The 14,641-nt window shown below is 40.0% G+C and overlaps 1 protein-coding gene across 1 annotated transcript in view; it reads left to right on the forward strand.

Moving 5' to 3' along the window:
* LOC117513590 (ATP-dependent RNA helicase DDX3X-like) overlaps nt 1-4,009 on the forward strand; it is a 156,469-nt gene extending 152,460 nt beyond the window's left edge. Inside the window, 2 exon segments of the mRNA XM_034173772.1 lie at nt 2,716-2,909; nt 2,954-4,009. Of these exon segments, the coding sequence (XP_034029663.1) occupies nt 2,716-2,795 (80 nt within the window). The 3' untranslated portion in view covers nt 2,796-2,909; nt 2,954-4,009.
* The last annotated feature ends 10,632 nt before the right edge of the window (nt 4,010-14,641 follow it).

Here is a 14,641-nt window from a genome sequence, read left to right on the forward strand (position 1 = left end):
TTTTGACCTTGTACAACCCCTGGCAAGAATTATGGAATCACCGGCTTCGGAGGATGGTCATTCAGTTGTTTAATTTTGTAGAAAAAAAGCAGATCACAGACATGATACAAAACTAAAGTCATTTCAAATGGCAACTTTCTGGCTTTAAGAAACACTATAAGAAATCAGGAAAAAAAATTGTGGCAGTCAGTAACGGTTACTTTTTTAGACCAAGCAGAGGGAAAAAAATATGGAATCACTCAATTCTGAGGAAAAAATTATGGAATCATGAAAAACAAAAGAACGCTCCAACACATCACTAGTATTTTGTTGCACCACCTCTGGCTTTTATAACAGCTTGCAGTCTCTGAGGCATGGACTTAATGAGTGACAAACAGTACTCTTCATCAATCTGGCTCCAACTTTCTCTGATTGCTGTTGCCAGATCAGCTTTGCAGGTTGGAGCCTTGTCATGGACCATTTTCTTCAACTTACACCAAAGATTTTCAATTGGATTAAGATCCGGACTATTTGCAGGCCATGACATTGACCCTATATGTCTTTTTGCAAGGAATGTTTTACAGTTTTTGCTCTATGGCAAGATGCATTATCATCTTGAAAAATGATTTCATCATCCCCAAACATCCTTTCAATTGATGGGATAAGAAAAGTGTCCAAAATATCAACGTAAACTTGTGCATTTATTGATGATGTAACTGTGCCCACCACTGCATATGACCTTCAAACATGGTGTGTATTATGGCACCCAAAGAGTTTAATTTTGGTCTCACCTGAAGACGCCATATTCTCCCAGTATTTCATAGGCTTGTCTAATGGAGTCTTGTGTGGTGAGCATGCATACAAGTCATGGTGCTTGAGTACATTATTTGAGTGCATTACTTATTTTCAAATAAACAATACTCTCCACAGCCAGTCCTTGGCTCTTGAACAACTCTTCTCAGAATTCTTTTCAGTCCTCTCAGAAATCTTGTGAGCCTGGTCATGGCCAGTTTATGGTGAAATGATGTTCTTTCCACTTCCGGAATATGTCCCAACAGTGCTCACTGGGAAGCAAGGTTGGGTAGGATTACTTTGAAATGTAATCAGATTACAAGCAATCTCAATGTATGTACATACATACATGTAATCCACATGTATTCTTTCAAAGTAATCCTACCCAACCTTGCTGGGAAGTTTAGAAATTCTTCTGTAACCAATGCCATTGGTATGTTTTGCAAAAATATGGTTGTAAAGATCTTGAGAGAGCTCTTTCACCCATCAGGAGATGTTTCGTGTATGACACTTTGGTAGAGAGGCACCTTTTTCTTGGCCATCATTTGGGACTGAACCTGCTGATATTAATGTGCACTGACAAGGGGCAGGATTGCCTTCTAATTACAGATAGAGTTCAGCTGGTGTCTTGTCTTTCCATGCCTTTTTGCACATCCCTTTCTTCAGGTGTTCAATACTTGTTCCCTGTGTCATGTCACATTTTTAACTTAATTTCTGTACTTGTTTTGGTTTCTTATTTGTGTGGATTACTTAGGTTGTTAACTGACATCTGATGAAAATTGCATGTCAATAGCACCTTTAGAAATATATTTACTGAGAAAAATGGTGATGTGTTAAATACTTATTTTACCAGCTGTATCTTATGGGCTGTTCACAAAGCAACACATTTGAAGGCATCATCTTTGGCTCTGGATAATATTTTTGACCCCCTTTTTACCCAAGGCCAAAAAATATGACCATCAGGTATTGTGAAGGCCTTGCATCCAGTCTCTGTCTGTCTCTCTGTCTCTGTCTGTGCTCAGCATAATCCAGTCCTATTACTGCCAGGGTCTTCAAATTCAAAGAGAACATTCTTGGGACATAGACCTTGAACAAGTTCAAAGATGGCTAACCTTGACCTATTTTAAGAGGTGAAAAGGGCACATTCTGTTTCCGGGCACATTCTGTTTCCTATTTTGTATCATCCAAATCTGCTTTTTTTTTGGGGGGGGGGGGGGGGGGGGTGCAGGTTGGCATTCTGGGAAGGAAGGACAGGGTGACAGCCAATCAGTACAGAGGCACCGTGACGTCACGAGCTGGTCTCTCTTTGGCTGCTAATTCAACATGGTGGAATCCACTCCAAAACTGCTGCGTTTCTGTGTAAATCTAACATGTTTCTCATATATTGTGTAAAAGCTAGTGAGAAATAAATACTTGTAAAACTGAAAAAGCTGTTTATGTAACCTGATAACACCTCTGGAGTGATTTACAAGACAACTCGCGGATGTCAGCGTGCACTTGCATCACACGTGGTCAAAGGTAACTTCCGGCCCTTTCAGAAGCTCATGTATGTGCACACTCATACCCTTCTGCAGACACCGTTAAAAGGTAACGTGCTCATACGGCCGAGGGTATTTTAGCATTATGTTATATTTTTATTTTATTGACCTGATAACTAATCAACTATTTGAGAAAATAATTGATTGTGTAAGGAGTGACAGCAACAGAGTGCAAAAGTGAAGAATGGCAGCGAATCCTTATTTCTGTTGACCGGATCAGATGCGCTGCACCAAGCAGTCTGTGAGCTGTGCACAGTTTAAACAAAGTAGCCACTTGAAGCACTTCTAGCCGAGTGTTCTGTGGATTGTAAAATGATTGAGCCATGCGTGACGGAAGTTGTATGCTGACTTACTTATGACTTATGACTTACTTTGGATTTTGTCTTTTGTGTTTCCTCCCTGTCAGGTGGTTTTGGTAACTTCTACAGCAGTGACGGCTATGGAGGCAACTACTCACACTCTCAAGTTGACTGGTGGGGCAACTAACATAAGCCCTCTTCATCACTCTCATCTTCGTCTCTCTTCTTTCTTCTCATCTGTAGCTTCCCTGCTGCCCACCATATGCATGAAATTAAAATGTTTATACTCATTTATATATATATATATATATATATATATATATATATATATATATATATATATATAATTACCCTTCATTGCACCATTATGCGCTCTGAGGTTTGCTTTGATGCTTACTTTTTTATCCTTTCCATTTATATCTTTGTCTTCCTTGTACTTCTTGCCATCTTTTTCTTTCTTGAGGAATCCCAGTATCCGTAACAGGTTGCATTACAAAAGAATTCCTCAGTTTTTGTTATTTTTCTATTTTTACCACAGATTTATTTTTGACAAATAGAGTCTTGTGGTTTCAGTCAGTTAACGAGTTGTATGATGATTAGTCATGAAGAAAGATTGCACCACTGTGATAAGTGTCTTTGGAAAAATGACCAACACAATTCCACTTTAGTTGCATCCCTTTAGTTTCCAAAACAATGGATGGTCTAATTTCTGGCTGAATAGAACTGGAGAGCAAAGTGGTTTTTCACTTTTGTGTTGCTGTTTTAATGTGTTTTTGTCTCTAGATATTCTATGCCAGCCAGGCTGCTTGTGTACTGTACATTACCATGTCATCTTTGTATTTAATAAATGGCCAGGTTATAAATTGCTGGTCAAAATGTTTTTTAAAATATGAAGCAGAGCTGCAGTGGGAAACAGGTTAGATCATAACAAAACAGGCCTATGTAAAACTTAAAACAAAAAAAAACTGTAACTGCTTGAGGTCTCCTTACCTGCATGAACGATGCTTACAAGGAGTTACAGGTTTTGCTACATATTTTTTCATAATTTAAAAATGTATTTACTTCGGCCTGGAAAAGACACAGGCTGACGTGTCCAGTCAGTGGGTCCTCCAGCAGAATCTGAGACTTGTGGTTGTTTCAGTCACAACTACAGACTGTATTTTCTTTGGGTTAAAACATAATAATGGATCATTTGTTTATGTACTGTGCCTTTTAAGAATTTCAATTTTATTTACTAAGTTTTTTTTTATGCATATTACCTGAAGTGGCTGGACGTACTGGCCAACTGTGACACAAATGTGTATTATATTTATTATCTATGGCTTTAGATGTGTTTTACTGCTATATGGAAGGAAACAAACTAGGCTTGAACTAATCAAACCTTGGCAAAGCAAAACAAAAAATCTTTGATGAGGAAACTTATTTCTTTCTTGTCTTAAGATTGTTTTATAATGAGTGGATTCCCAAAAGCATGTTACCACTTTATAAATGAGATATAAGAACAGCTTCATCCACTACAAATTTAAAGACTGACAATAAGTGTGAATAGGAATACAGATAAAAAAATGAACATTTTATTATTATTAATAATAGTAATACCCCCGTGCATACACACACACACACATATATATATATATATATATATATATATATATATATATATACATATATATATATATATGTGTATATATAAAATTGAGATGCTGTTTGCTGAATTTTACCAGATTCGTACAGCAGGTGAGTGAGTAATATGGCAGTGCTCACTGACCTCTCCAGCTCTGACTTAACTTTTAGGTTGGGTTTCTTAAAGACATGTTGTCACTGTTTTGTATGTCGAAGAGCCAATGCAGGAATATTTGGCCTCTCTATGTTATTTGCTCTTAAATGTTGCTATAAATGGAGAAATAAGCTCTATAAAATAATACAGTGTGGAACACTGTATTGTCTTTTCTGTGTTTGACTTTTACATTTGTTGTATTGTAGCTAAAGACTGAGATGTTTCCACACTGGTGTTCTAGGACAATCTAAAAGTCCGAATCATTTGTATTCACTTATGTAGCAAACGTGATAGATTAATAGGTCTGATTTACCCACATCACACTGTTTTTAGGTCCACTGATCAGGTCTCGGTTCGGATTTCATTCTGTTGTGCAAACTGTGCAAGTACAGTAGTGTTCAGAATAATAGTAGTGCTATGTGACTAAAAAGATTAATCCAGGTTTTGAGTATATTTCTTATTGTTACATGGGAAACAAGGTACCAATAGATTCAGTAGATTCTCACAAATCCAACAAGACCAAGCATTCATGATATGCACACTCTTAAGGCATCTGCTGTTGACGCTACAAACTCAAAACTATTATGTTCAAACTACTTTTTTAGCAATCCTGTGAATCACTAAACTAGTATTTAGTTGTATAACCACAATTTTTCATGATTTCTTCACATCTGCGAGGCATGGAGTCAACCAACGTGTGGCACCTTTCAGCTGTTATTCCACTCCAAGATTCTTTAACAACATTCCACAATTCATTCACATTTCTTGGTTTTGCTTCAGAAACAGCTTTTTTGATGCCACCCCACAAGTTCTCAATTGGATTTAGGTCTGGGGATTGGGCAGGCCACTCCAAAACATTAATTTTGTTGGTTTGGACCCAAGATTTTGCTCATTTACTAGTGTGCTTGAGGTCATTGTCTTGTTGAAACACCCATTTCAAAGGCATGTCCTCTTCAGCATAAGGCAACATGACCTCTTCAAGTATTTTGACATATCCAAACTGATCCATGATACCTGGTATGCGATATATAGGCCCAACACCATAGTAGGAGAAACATGCCCATATCATGATGCTTGCACCACCATGCTTCACTGTCATCACTGTGAACTGTGGCTTGAATTCAGAGTTTGGGGGTCGTCTCACAAACTGTCTGCGGCTGTTATGTGTCGACGCGGGTTGCGGAGCGGACCTGCGTCAGACGGAACCCAGCGCTACAAATAACCAGAAAAGCGGTTCCAAAAACAATATATTTATTTCACCCGCTGGTGCATAAAAGTGTAAAAACTAAAATAGCGTCCTTCTGGTGGAGTGAAGGCTGGCACGCTCTCTAGCGCCCAAAAGGATCGAAGCCCGGCGCTCCTGGACCCACTACCACCGCCAAACACCCCCCAGGTGGACACGACAAACCGACTCTCTGCGAAGCATAGAAGAGGTGAGGTAAGTTAGCAGGTACAACTAATATCCTTCAAAAGACACACACTATCAGCAACACATACAGGTCTGTATTTTAAGCTTTATGCAAATAAGCAGCTTCTCACAACAGGTGGAGGACCACTTGTCCGCATGCCACAGCAGTGAGAAGCGAGCTGCACAATCCTCATTACAATTCAAGTTTACTGTGTAACAAAATACCAAGTTACTATCAACAATTAGTCAAACACTTAATCACCTTTGATGTGTGCTGACAGCATGTGTCCCTCACCCTTCCTTGCTTCACGGGCTCGACGTGTCAAACCCAGGCGCGGTCCTCAGCGTCTCACAAATGAACATCACAAGGTCGAGTCCCCGGCAGCTCCGCCCGAATCACACATGCTCAAATGCAGAATGCCATCCAACCATCTGCTTCAGCTGAAAGTCTTCAAGGTTGCATGTGAGCACCATTCACAGCTGCTACACATGATATTGATGAGGGTGAAGGATTCCTCAGCCAGCACCCTCTCCACAGACAAATCAGTTCTCATGCCACCTGGAGAGCAAAGAAAAGAAAAGAACACCAAAATATCCAGCCACACCCCCCAACACACAACAGCGGCCCTTGGACCCAAAAAGAACAGTTTTACTCTCATCAGTCCACAAAATATTCCTCCATTTCTCTTTAGGCCAGTTGATGTGTTCTTTGGCAAATTGTAACCTCTTCTGCACGTCTTTTATTTAACAGAGGGACTTTGCGGGGGATTCTTGCACATAAATTAGCTTCACACAGGCGTCTTCTAACTGTCACAGCACTTACAGGTAACTCCAGACTGTCTTTGATCATCCTGGAGCTGATCAATGGGTGAGCCTTTGCCATTCTGATTATTCTTCTATCCATTTTGATGGTTGTTTTCCGTTTTCTTCCACGCGTCTGTTTGGTTTTTTTTTTGTCCATTTTAAAGCATTGGAGATCATTGTAGATGAACAGCCTATAATTTTTTGCACCTGCGTATACGTTTTCCCCTCTCCAATCAACTTTTTAATCAAACTACACTGTTCTTCTGAACAGTGTCTTGAACGTCCCATTTTCCTCAGGCTTTCAAAGAGAAAAGCATGTTCAACAGGTGCTGGCTTCAACCTTAAATAGGGGACACCTGATTCACACCTGTTTGTTCCACATAATTGACGAACTTGCTGACTGACTGCCACACTACTATTATTGTGAACACCCCCTTTTGTACTTTTTTTTACTAATAGCCCAATTTCAAAAAATGAGGTGGGCTTCATAGATAATTGGCAAAGCTGGGGAAAACCTGGTCTTGTTAGGAGAGACGGCATCCATCCCACTTTGGATGGAGCAGCTCTCATTTCTAGAAATCTGGCCAATTTTCTTAAATCCTCCAAACCATGACTATCCAGGGTTGGGACCAGGAAGCAGAGTTGTAGTCTTACACACCTCTCTGCAGCTTCTCTCCCCCTGCCATCCCCTCATTACCCCATCCCCGTAGAGACGGTGCCTGCTCCCAGACTACTAATAACCAGCAAAAATCTATTTAAGCATAAAAATTCAAAAAGAAAAAATAATATAGCACCTTCAACTGCACCACAGACTAAAACAGTTAAATGTGGTCTATTTAACATTAGGTCTCTCTCTTCTAAGTCCCTGTTGGTAAATGATATAATATTTGATCAACATATTGATTTATTCTGCCTTACAGAAACCTGGTTACAGCAGGATGAATATGTTAGTTTAAATGAGTCAACACCCCCGAGTCACACTAACTGTCAGAATGCTCGTAGCACGGGCCGGGGCGGAGGATTAGCAGCAATCTTCCATTCCAGCTTATTAATTAATCAAAAACCCAGACAGAGCTTTAATTCATTTGAAAGCTTGACTCTTAGTCTTGTCCATCCAAATTGGAAGTCCCAAAAACCAGTTTTATTTATTATCTATCGTCCACCTGGTCGTTACTGTGAGTTTCTCTGTGAATTTTCAGACCTTTTGTCTGACTTAGTGCTTAGCTCAGATAAGATAATTATAGTGGGCGATTTTAACATCCACACAGATGCTGAGAATGACAGCCTCAACACTGCATTTAATCTATTATTAGACTCTATTGGCTTTGCTCAAAAAGTAAATGAGTCCACCCACCACTTTAATCATATCTTAGATCTTGTTCTGACTTATGGTATGGAAATAGAAGACTTAACAGTATTCCCTGAAAACTCCCTTCTGTCTGATCATTTCTTAATAACATTTACATTTACTCTGATGGACTACCCAGCAGTGGGGAATAAGTTTCATTACACTAGAAGTCTTTCAGAAAGCGCTGTAACTAGGTTTAAGGATATGATTCCTTCTTTATGTTCTCTAATGCCATATACCAACACAGTGCAGAGTAGCTACCTAAACTCTGTAAGTGAGATAGAGTATCTCGTCAGTAGTTTTACATCCTCATTGAAGACAACTTTGGATGCTGTAGCTCCTCTAAAAAAGAGAGCTTTAAATCAGAAGTGCCTGACTCCGTAGCTTAAAGCAGATAACCCGTAAGTTGGAGAGGAAATGGCGTCTCACTAATTTAGAAGATCTTCACTTAGCCTGGAAAAAGAGTCTGTTGCTCTATAAAAAAGCCCTCCGTAAAGCTAGGACATCTTTCTACTCATCACTAATTGAAGAAAATAAGAACAACCCCAGGTTTCTTTTCAGCACTGTAGCCAGGCTGACAAAGAGTCAGAGCTCTATTGAGCTGAGTATTCCATTAACTTTAACTAGTAATGACTTCATGACTTTCTTTGCTAACAAAATTTTAACTATTAGAGAAAAAATTACTCATAACCATCCCAAAGACGTATCGTTATCTTTGGCTGCTTTCAGTGATGCCGGTATTTGGTTAGACTCTTTCTCTCCGATTGTTCTGTCTGAGTTATTTTCATTAGTTACTTCCTCCAAACCATCAACATGTCTATTAGACCCCATTCTTACCAGGCTGCTCAAGGAAGCCCTACCATTATTTAATGCTTCGATCTTAAATATGATCAATCTATCTTTGTTAGTTGGCTATGTACCACAGGCTTTTAAGGTGGCAGTAATTAAACCATTACTTAAAAAGCCATCACTTGACCCAGCTATCTTAGCTAATTATAGGCCAATCTCCAACCTTCCTTTTCTCTCAAAAATTCTTGAAAGGGTAGTTGTAAAACAGCTAACTGATCATCTGCAGAGGAATGGTCTATTTGAAGAGTTTCAGTCAGGTTTTAGAATTCATCATAGTACAGAAACAGCATTAGTGAAGGTTACAAATGATCTTCTTATGGCCTCGGACAGTGGACTCATCTCTGTGCTTGTTCTGTTAGACCTCAGTGCTGCTTTTGATACTGTTGACCATAAAATTTTATTACAGAGATTAGAGCATGCCATAGGTATTAAAGGCACTGCGCTGCGGTGGTTTGAATCATATTTGTCTAATAGATTACAATTTGTTCATGTAAATGGGGAATCTTCTTCACAGACTAAAGTTAATTATGGAGTTCCACAAGGTTCTGTGCTAGGACCAATTTTATTCACTTTATACATGCTTCCCTTAGGCAGTATTATTAGACGGTATTGCTTAAATTTTCATTGTTACGCAGATGATACCCAGCTTTATCTATCCATGAAGCCAGAGGACACACACCAATTAGCTAAACTGCAGGATTGTCTTACAGACATAAAGACATGGATGACCTCTAATTTCCTGCTTTTAAACTCAGATAAAACTGAAGTTATTGTACTTGGCCCCACAAATCTTAGAAACATGGTGTCTAACCAGATCCTTACTGTGGATGGCATTACCCTGACCTCTAGTAATACTGTGAGAAATCTTGGAGTCATTTTTGATCAGGATATGTCATTCAAAGCGCATATTAAACAAATATGTAGGACTGCTTTTTTTGCATTTACGCAATATCTCTAAAATCAGAAAGGTCTTGTCTGAGTGATGCTGAAAAACTAATTCATGCATTTATTTCCTCTAGGCTGGACTATTGTAATTCATTATTATCAGGTTGTCCTAAAAGTTCCCTAAAAAGCCTTCAGTTAATTCAAAATGCTGCAGCTAGAGTACTGACGGGGACTAGAAGAAGAGAGCATATCTCACCCATATTGGCCTCTCTTCATTGGATTCCTGTTAATTCTAGAATAGAATTTAAAATTCTTCTTCTTACTTACAAGGTTTTGAATAATCAGGTCCCATCTTATCTTAGGGACCTCGTAGTACCATATCACCCCAATAGAGCGCTTCGCTCTCAGACTGCAGGCTTACTTGTAGTTCCTAGGGTTTGTAAGAGTAGAATGGGAGGCAGAGCCTTCAGCTTTCAGGCTCCTCTCCTGTGGAACCAGCTCCCAATTCAGATCAGGGAGACAGACACCCTCTCTACTTTTAAGATTAGGCTTAAAACTTTCCTTTTTGCTAAAGCTTATAGTTAGGGCTGGATCAGGTGACCCTGAACCATCCCTTAGTTATGCTGCTATAGACATAGACTGCTGGGGGGTTCCCATGATGCACTGTTTCTTTCTCTTTTTGCTCTGTATGCACCACTCTGCATTTAATCATTAGTGATCGATCTCTGCTCCCCTCCACAGCATGTCTTTTTCCTGGTTCTCTCCCTCAGCCCCAACCAGTCCCAGCAGAAGACTGCCCCTCCCTGAGCCTGGTTCTGCTGGAGGTTTCTTCCTGTTAAAAGGGAGTTTTTCCTTCCCACTGTAGCCAAGTGCTTGCTCACAGGGGGTCGTTTTGACCGTTGGGGTTTTACATAATTATTGTATGGCCTTGCCTTACAATATAAAGCGCCTTGGGGCAACTGTTTGTTGTGATTTGGCGCTATATAAAAAAATTGATTGATTGATTGATTGATTTCATAGCCTTAAGAGTGTGCATATCATGAATGCTTGGTCTTGTTGGATTTGTGAGAATCTACTGAATCTACTGGTACCTTGTTTCCCATGTAACAATAAGAAATATACTCAAAATCTGGATTAATCTTTTTAGTCACATAGCACTACTATTATTCTGAACACTACTGTAATTGGAAACCTTTTATATGATATCCTTTAATGATGATCATGGATTTAATGATTAACTGTAATATTCTTTTTGTCTTTTAGGAGGCTCTTTTCATTTTGTGCTTATTTTCTGTTTTTGGCTTAAGCTGAGGACACACTACAAGATTTTTTTCCCCAGTTTTACATACGATTCACAATTAGGCAGAATCTGCACCAATCTGCACATTGACGGGGCAGAAACCTGTTAGTGTGTTAGAGCTAAAGACCCTAATTGACAAGTTTGTGAGGGGAACAGACCCAACGTCAGTCGCAGTAAAACGTGTATTAATTTTTTGAGCTACCTCTGGACGCAATCACGTAGTGTGAGCTGATTATCGATTCAACTGCAAACGCATTTTGCCAACAGCCAATGAAAAGGAGTAGGTGGGACACAGGAAATGATGACAGGAACTAGCCACTGAGAATATGAAAACAATGATGGTGAACAGCAAAGGAGGGAGAGGGCCTGTTTGTCCTTCTTAATGGATTCCTCAGAGCAGATAGCTGCACAAACAACAGCAACAATGGGCTGTTTGTCGCCCATGTTTGTTTGCTCTCTAGACTGTCGCTCTCATGAGAGTTTGATGCATTCAGTTGGCTTCAGTTGGTTTGACAAATCATGTCGTCTGTGATCCCTCATCAGGCGCAGTTGTTAAATGTGTGATCCCTAGTTTTTCGGTCGTCATAAAAAATCTGCTGAAATCAGTTGGTTAGTGTGTACTCCAAGTCTTTTTAAAAAGTTGTGTGGTGTGTCCCCACCTTAACCAAGAGTTTTACAAATACGTTATCATTCAGGCTGTGGATGCTTCTGGTGTGGATGTGGCACAAGACGCTGCCTCAGTTTGTTTACACTACATGGCATCATGCTTTTGGGAAACTGGCTCTAGTTCCGCAATATTTATTAAAACCTGTGTTTATCAAAGAGTTCCTGCTCATTCTATCAGGAAAGTCTTTATTACAATATGTCAACCCATCTTATTAGTGTAGGTCCTGATGGTGTGTAAAAAAACAAACAAAAAAACCCAAATGTGCTATGTTGGCCTTCGTAGCTGGGGCTTCCACAGAACATAATGACATGTCACGTGTGTTACAGTTCACGCAGCTGTCACACTGTACAAGGAGGTCAGCGTGGATCAGGAGCAGCAGATGATGTGCTTTAAATGTTTTCTTTACTGGGAACTCCATGACTAAAAAATAAAAACTTTAAAAAAAAAATTTTTTTAAATTTTCATAAGGAACCATTTTAACCTACTTTGCATGAAGTAAAAATTCTGTCTGTGTTTTGAGTTTTGTTTTTAACTCCCTTAGAGCTTCAAATTTATTTAGCTCAAGCGCCTGCTTACTGTCGTAGTGAAATACCATTCTCCTTGTATTGTTTCTGTGCAAAACTGAAATTTATACCATCATTTGTAAGGAGTACTTATAATTTCTTTCTTTCTTTCTCACTCAGTTAATTGGCAACAAACTTTTTGTTTTTGTCTTTCAGTAAATGCTTTCTAAATTCTTTGCATATTGTGCCGCTGCTTAAAGCTGCCACCTTGTTTTATGACATTTGCATTGGGTTTTGTGAGAATCTTAGCAATGATTTTGTCCCATTTAGTAATCTACAAATGTGGCTGTTACAGAGCAGTGCTGCTGAGTGTTAACATATAGACTGCAGGCACAAGTAAACTATTGAACAGCGAACATTCTTCTTGATTGGCACTTTCTGTTTTGCTCTTTTGGAGGAGAACATGTATGAACCACACACAGCGTGGTACAGTACAGTTAGCATAGCAGTAGAGATGTGACAGATCTGAAGCCACTGCCTGGTAATCCTCCTTAACTGAAGCTTTGAAGTCTATAGCTGTTGTGAAAAATGTGGCTGTAAGCAGTGGTTGAACTGCACCCAGTACGTCCAAGTGTCATTCCTGATGGACACTGTGAAAACAATTTCAGTGCCGTGTTTCCCACTTGTAGTTTGCAGCAGAATATTTGAAGTGTAGCTGTATTGATTGGTTTTGTTTACTTGAACTACTTAAAAAGGAACTCTGGGACTTTTCAGCCTGGGCCTAGTCTGTTTAGTATTAACCCGTTTATGCCCAGATTTTTTATTTAGTTATTTATTTTTTTAAGTGGAAAAAGTTGCATTAGTCCCTTTGAGATTTTTTTATTGTGAGTAGAAAATGATAGTGATACACTTCAGCAGCAGTTGTTGCCCGTGGGGCAAAACAGGTTATTTTAAATCGGTAACACTGGCATGCATTGGTGGGCTGTGCATTTTATGCCGAAGACTTCAGAGCTATCCTCCCACAGTTAAACACAGTAATACATGATGCAGCATCACAAGTAGACATCACATATATCCCAGATTGCTGTCATCGCCAAATGTAATAAGAGTGGTGTGGCTCCTGTAGGTGACAGGGCTCTGTGTGTGCGTGCGTGCGTGTGTGTGTGTGTGTGTGTGTGTGTGTGTGTGTGTGTGCGTGCGTGTGCATGTGTGTGTGTGTGTGTGTGAGAGAGAGAAAAGCGTTCTGACTGTTGTGGAGCTGAAGTAGAAACGTTCACACAAAGCAATGAGAGAAAATTCACAACACTTTTATTCATGCAACCACCAATCAAGCAAAAATTGCCATAAACATAAATAAATCAGAATTAAACAGATTTCAGCCAAGTTGCTGAAGTGTGTGTGTGTGTGTGTGTGTGTGTGTGTGTGTGTGTGTGTGTGTGTGTGTGTGTGTGTGTGTGTGTGTGTGTGTGTGTGTGTGTGTGTGTGTGTGTGTGTGTGTGTGTGTGTGTGTGTGTGTGTGTGTGTGAGATACAGGGACACTAACAGTTCACAGACATCATTAACACCAGCAGCAGTAATACATAACAAGTAAAAACATAAAAATCAAATTAAACTTACCAAAGCTGCTCATCACTTGAAGACAGGGTCCATGGACTTTCTTTCTCTCTGAACAGTTTGGTAACACTGTCATTGAGCACACAGCTGTCCAATAAATCCAGCTGTTGTCCATTATCCTTCTTCACACGCTTGCGTGCACACCCACACACACCATTCACCTAAAATCCAAATGTCAAGAAGGAGAGTTGAAATGAATTAGAACATTAACTTAAAGGCTGCATTATATCTGTTAGCTGCCTTCCAGTTAGCTGACGGGGGGGGGGGGGGGGGAGTCTTAAGGTGCGTTTACACGTAACCAAGATGCGTTATGAATGTCATTTTTCTGTCATTCGTGACACATTCCTGACATTCTTAATGTGACTTAACGCATCTGAATAGGTTTCTTAATAGTGCGTGTTGGTGCGTGATATTCTTGATATTCGTGGAGCATGTTTTTGCCTGTCAAAAAATCTTCCACGAATGTCACACACCACCCTCATTTCGTCTCACGTTGTGGAGGTCGCAGCTGAGCGTATTGATCCGTCTTGATGAGTATTGATCCTTAATAGAACGTGACAACGTTCGTAGTGGTTCTTGTGATGGTTCTTGGAGCCCAAACTCACGCGTTATTACGAAGTGACACGGAAACTGTTTGGAAAAGTTTTGACACGCCTTGTAATGCGGCGTCACATTTCACTGCGCGCCACGACAAATCAGTTTTCTGTCACGTGCGCACAATTAAACTCGGCTCCAAGTGTCGTTCCACAGTTCCTGCTGAAGCTCCTCAGGACGCTCCTGCAGGTGTTCCACCTGCTGTTGTAACCGATGGGCGGGAGAACGAGTCTGAGCAACCAGAGGAGCGAGACTCACGTGCAGCCGGACATCTCTGCACCTCC

Source organism: Thalassophryne amazonica, chromosome 1 (assembly GCF_902500255.1).
Source record: "Thalassophryne amazonica chromosome 1, fThaAma1.1, whole genome shotgun sequence".
Taxonomy (NCBI): Eukaryota; Metazoa; Chordata; class Actinopteri; order Batrachoidiformes; family Batrachoididae; genus Thalassophryne; species Thalassophryne amazonica.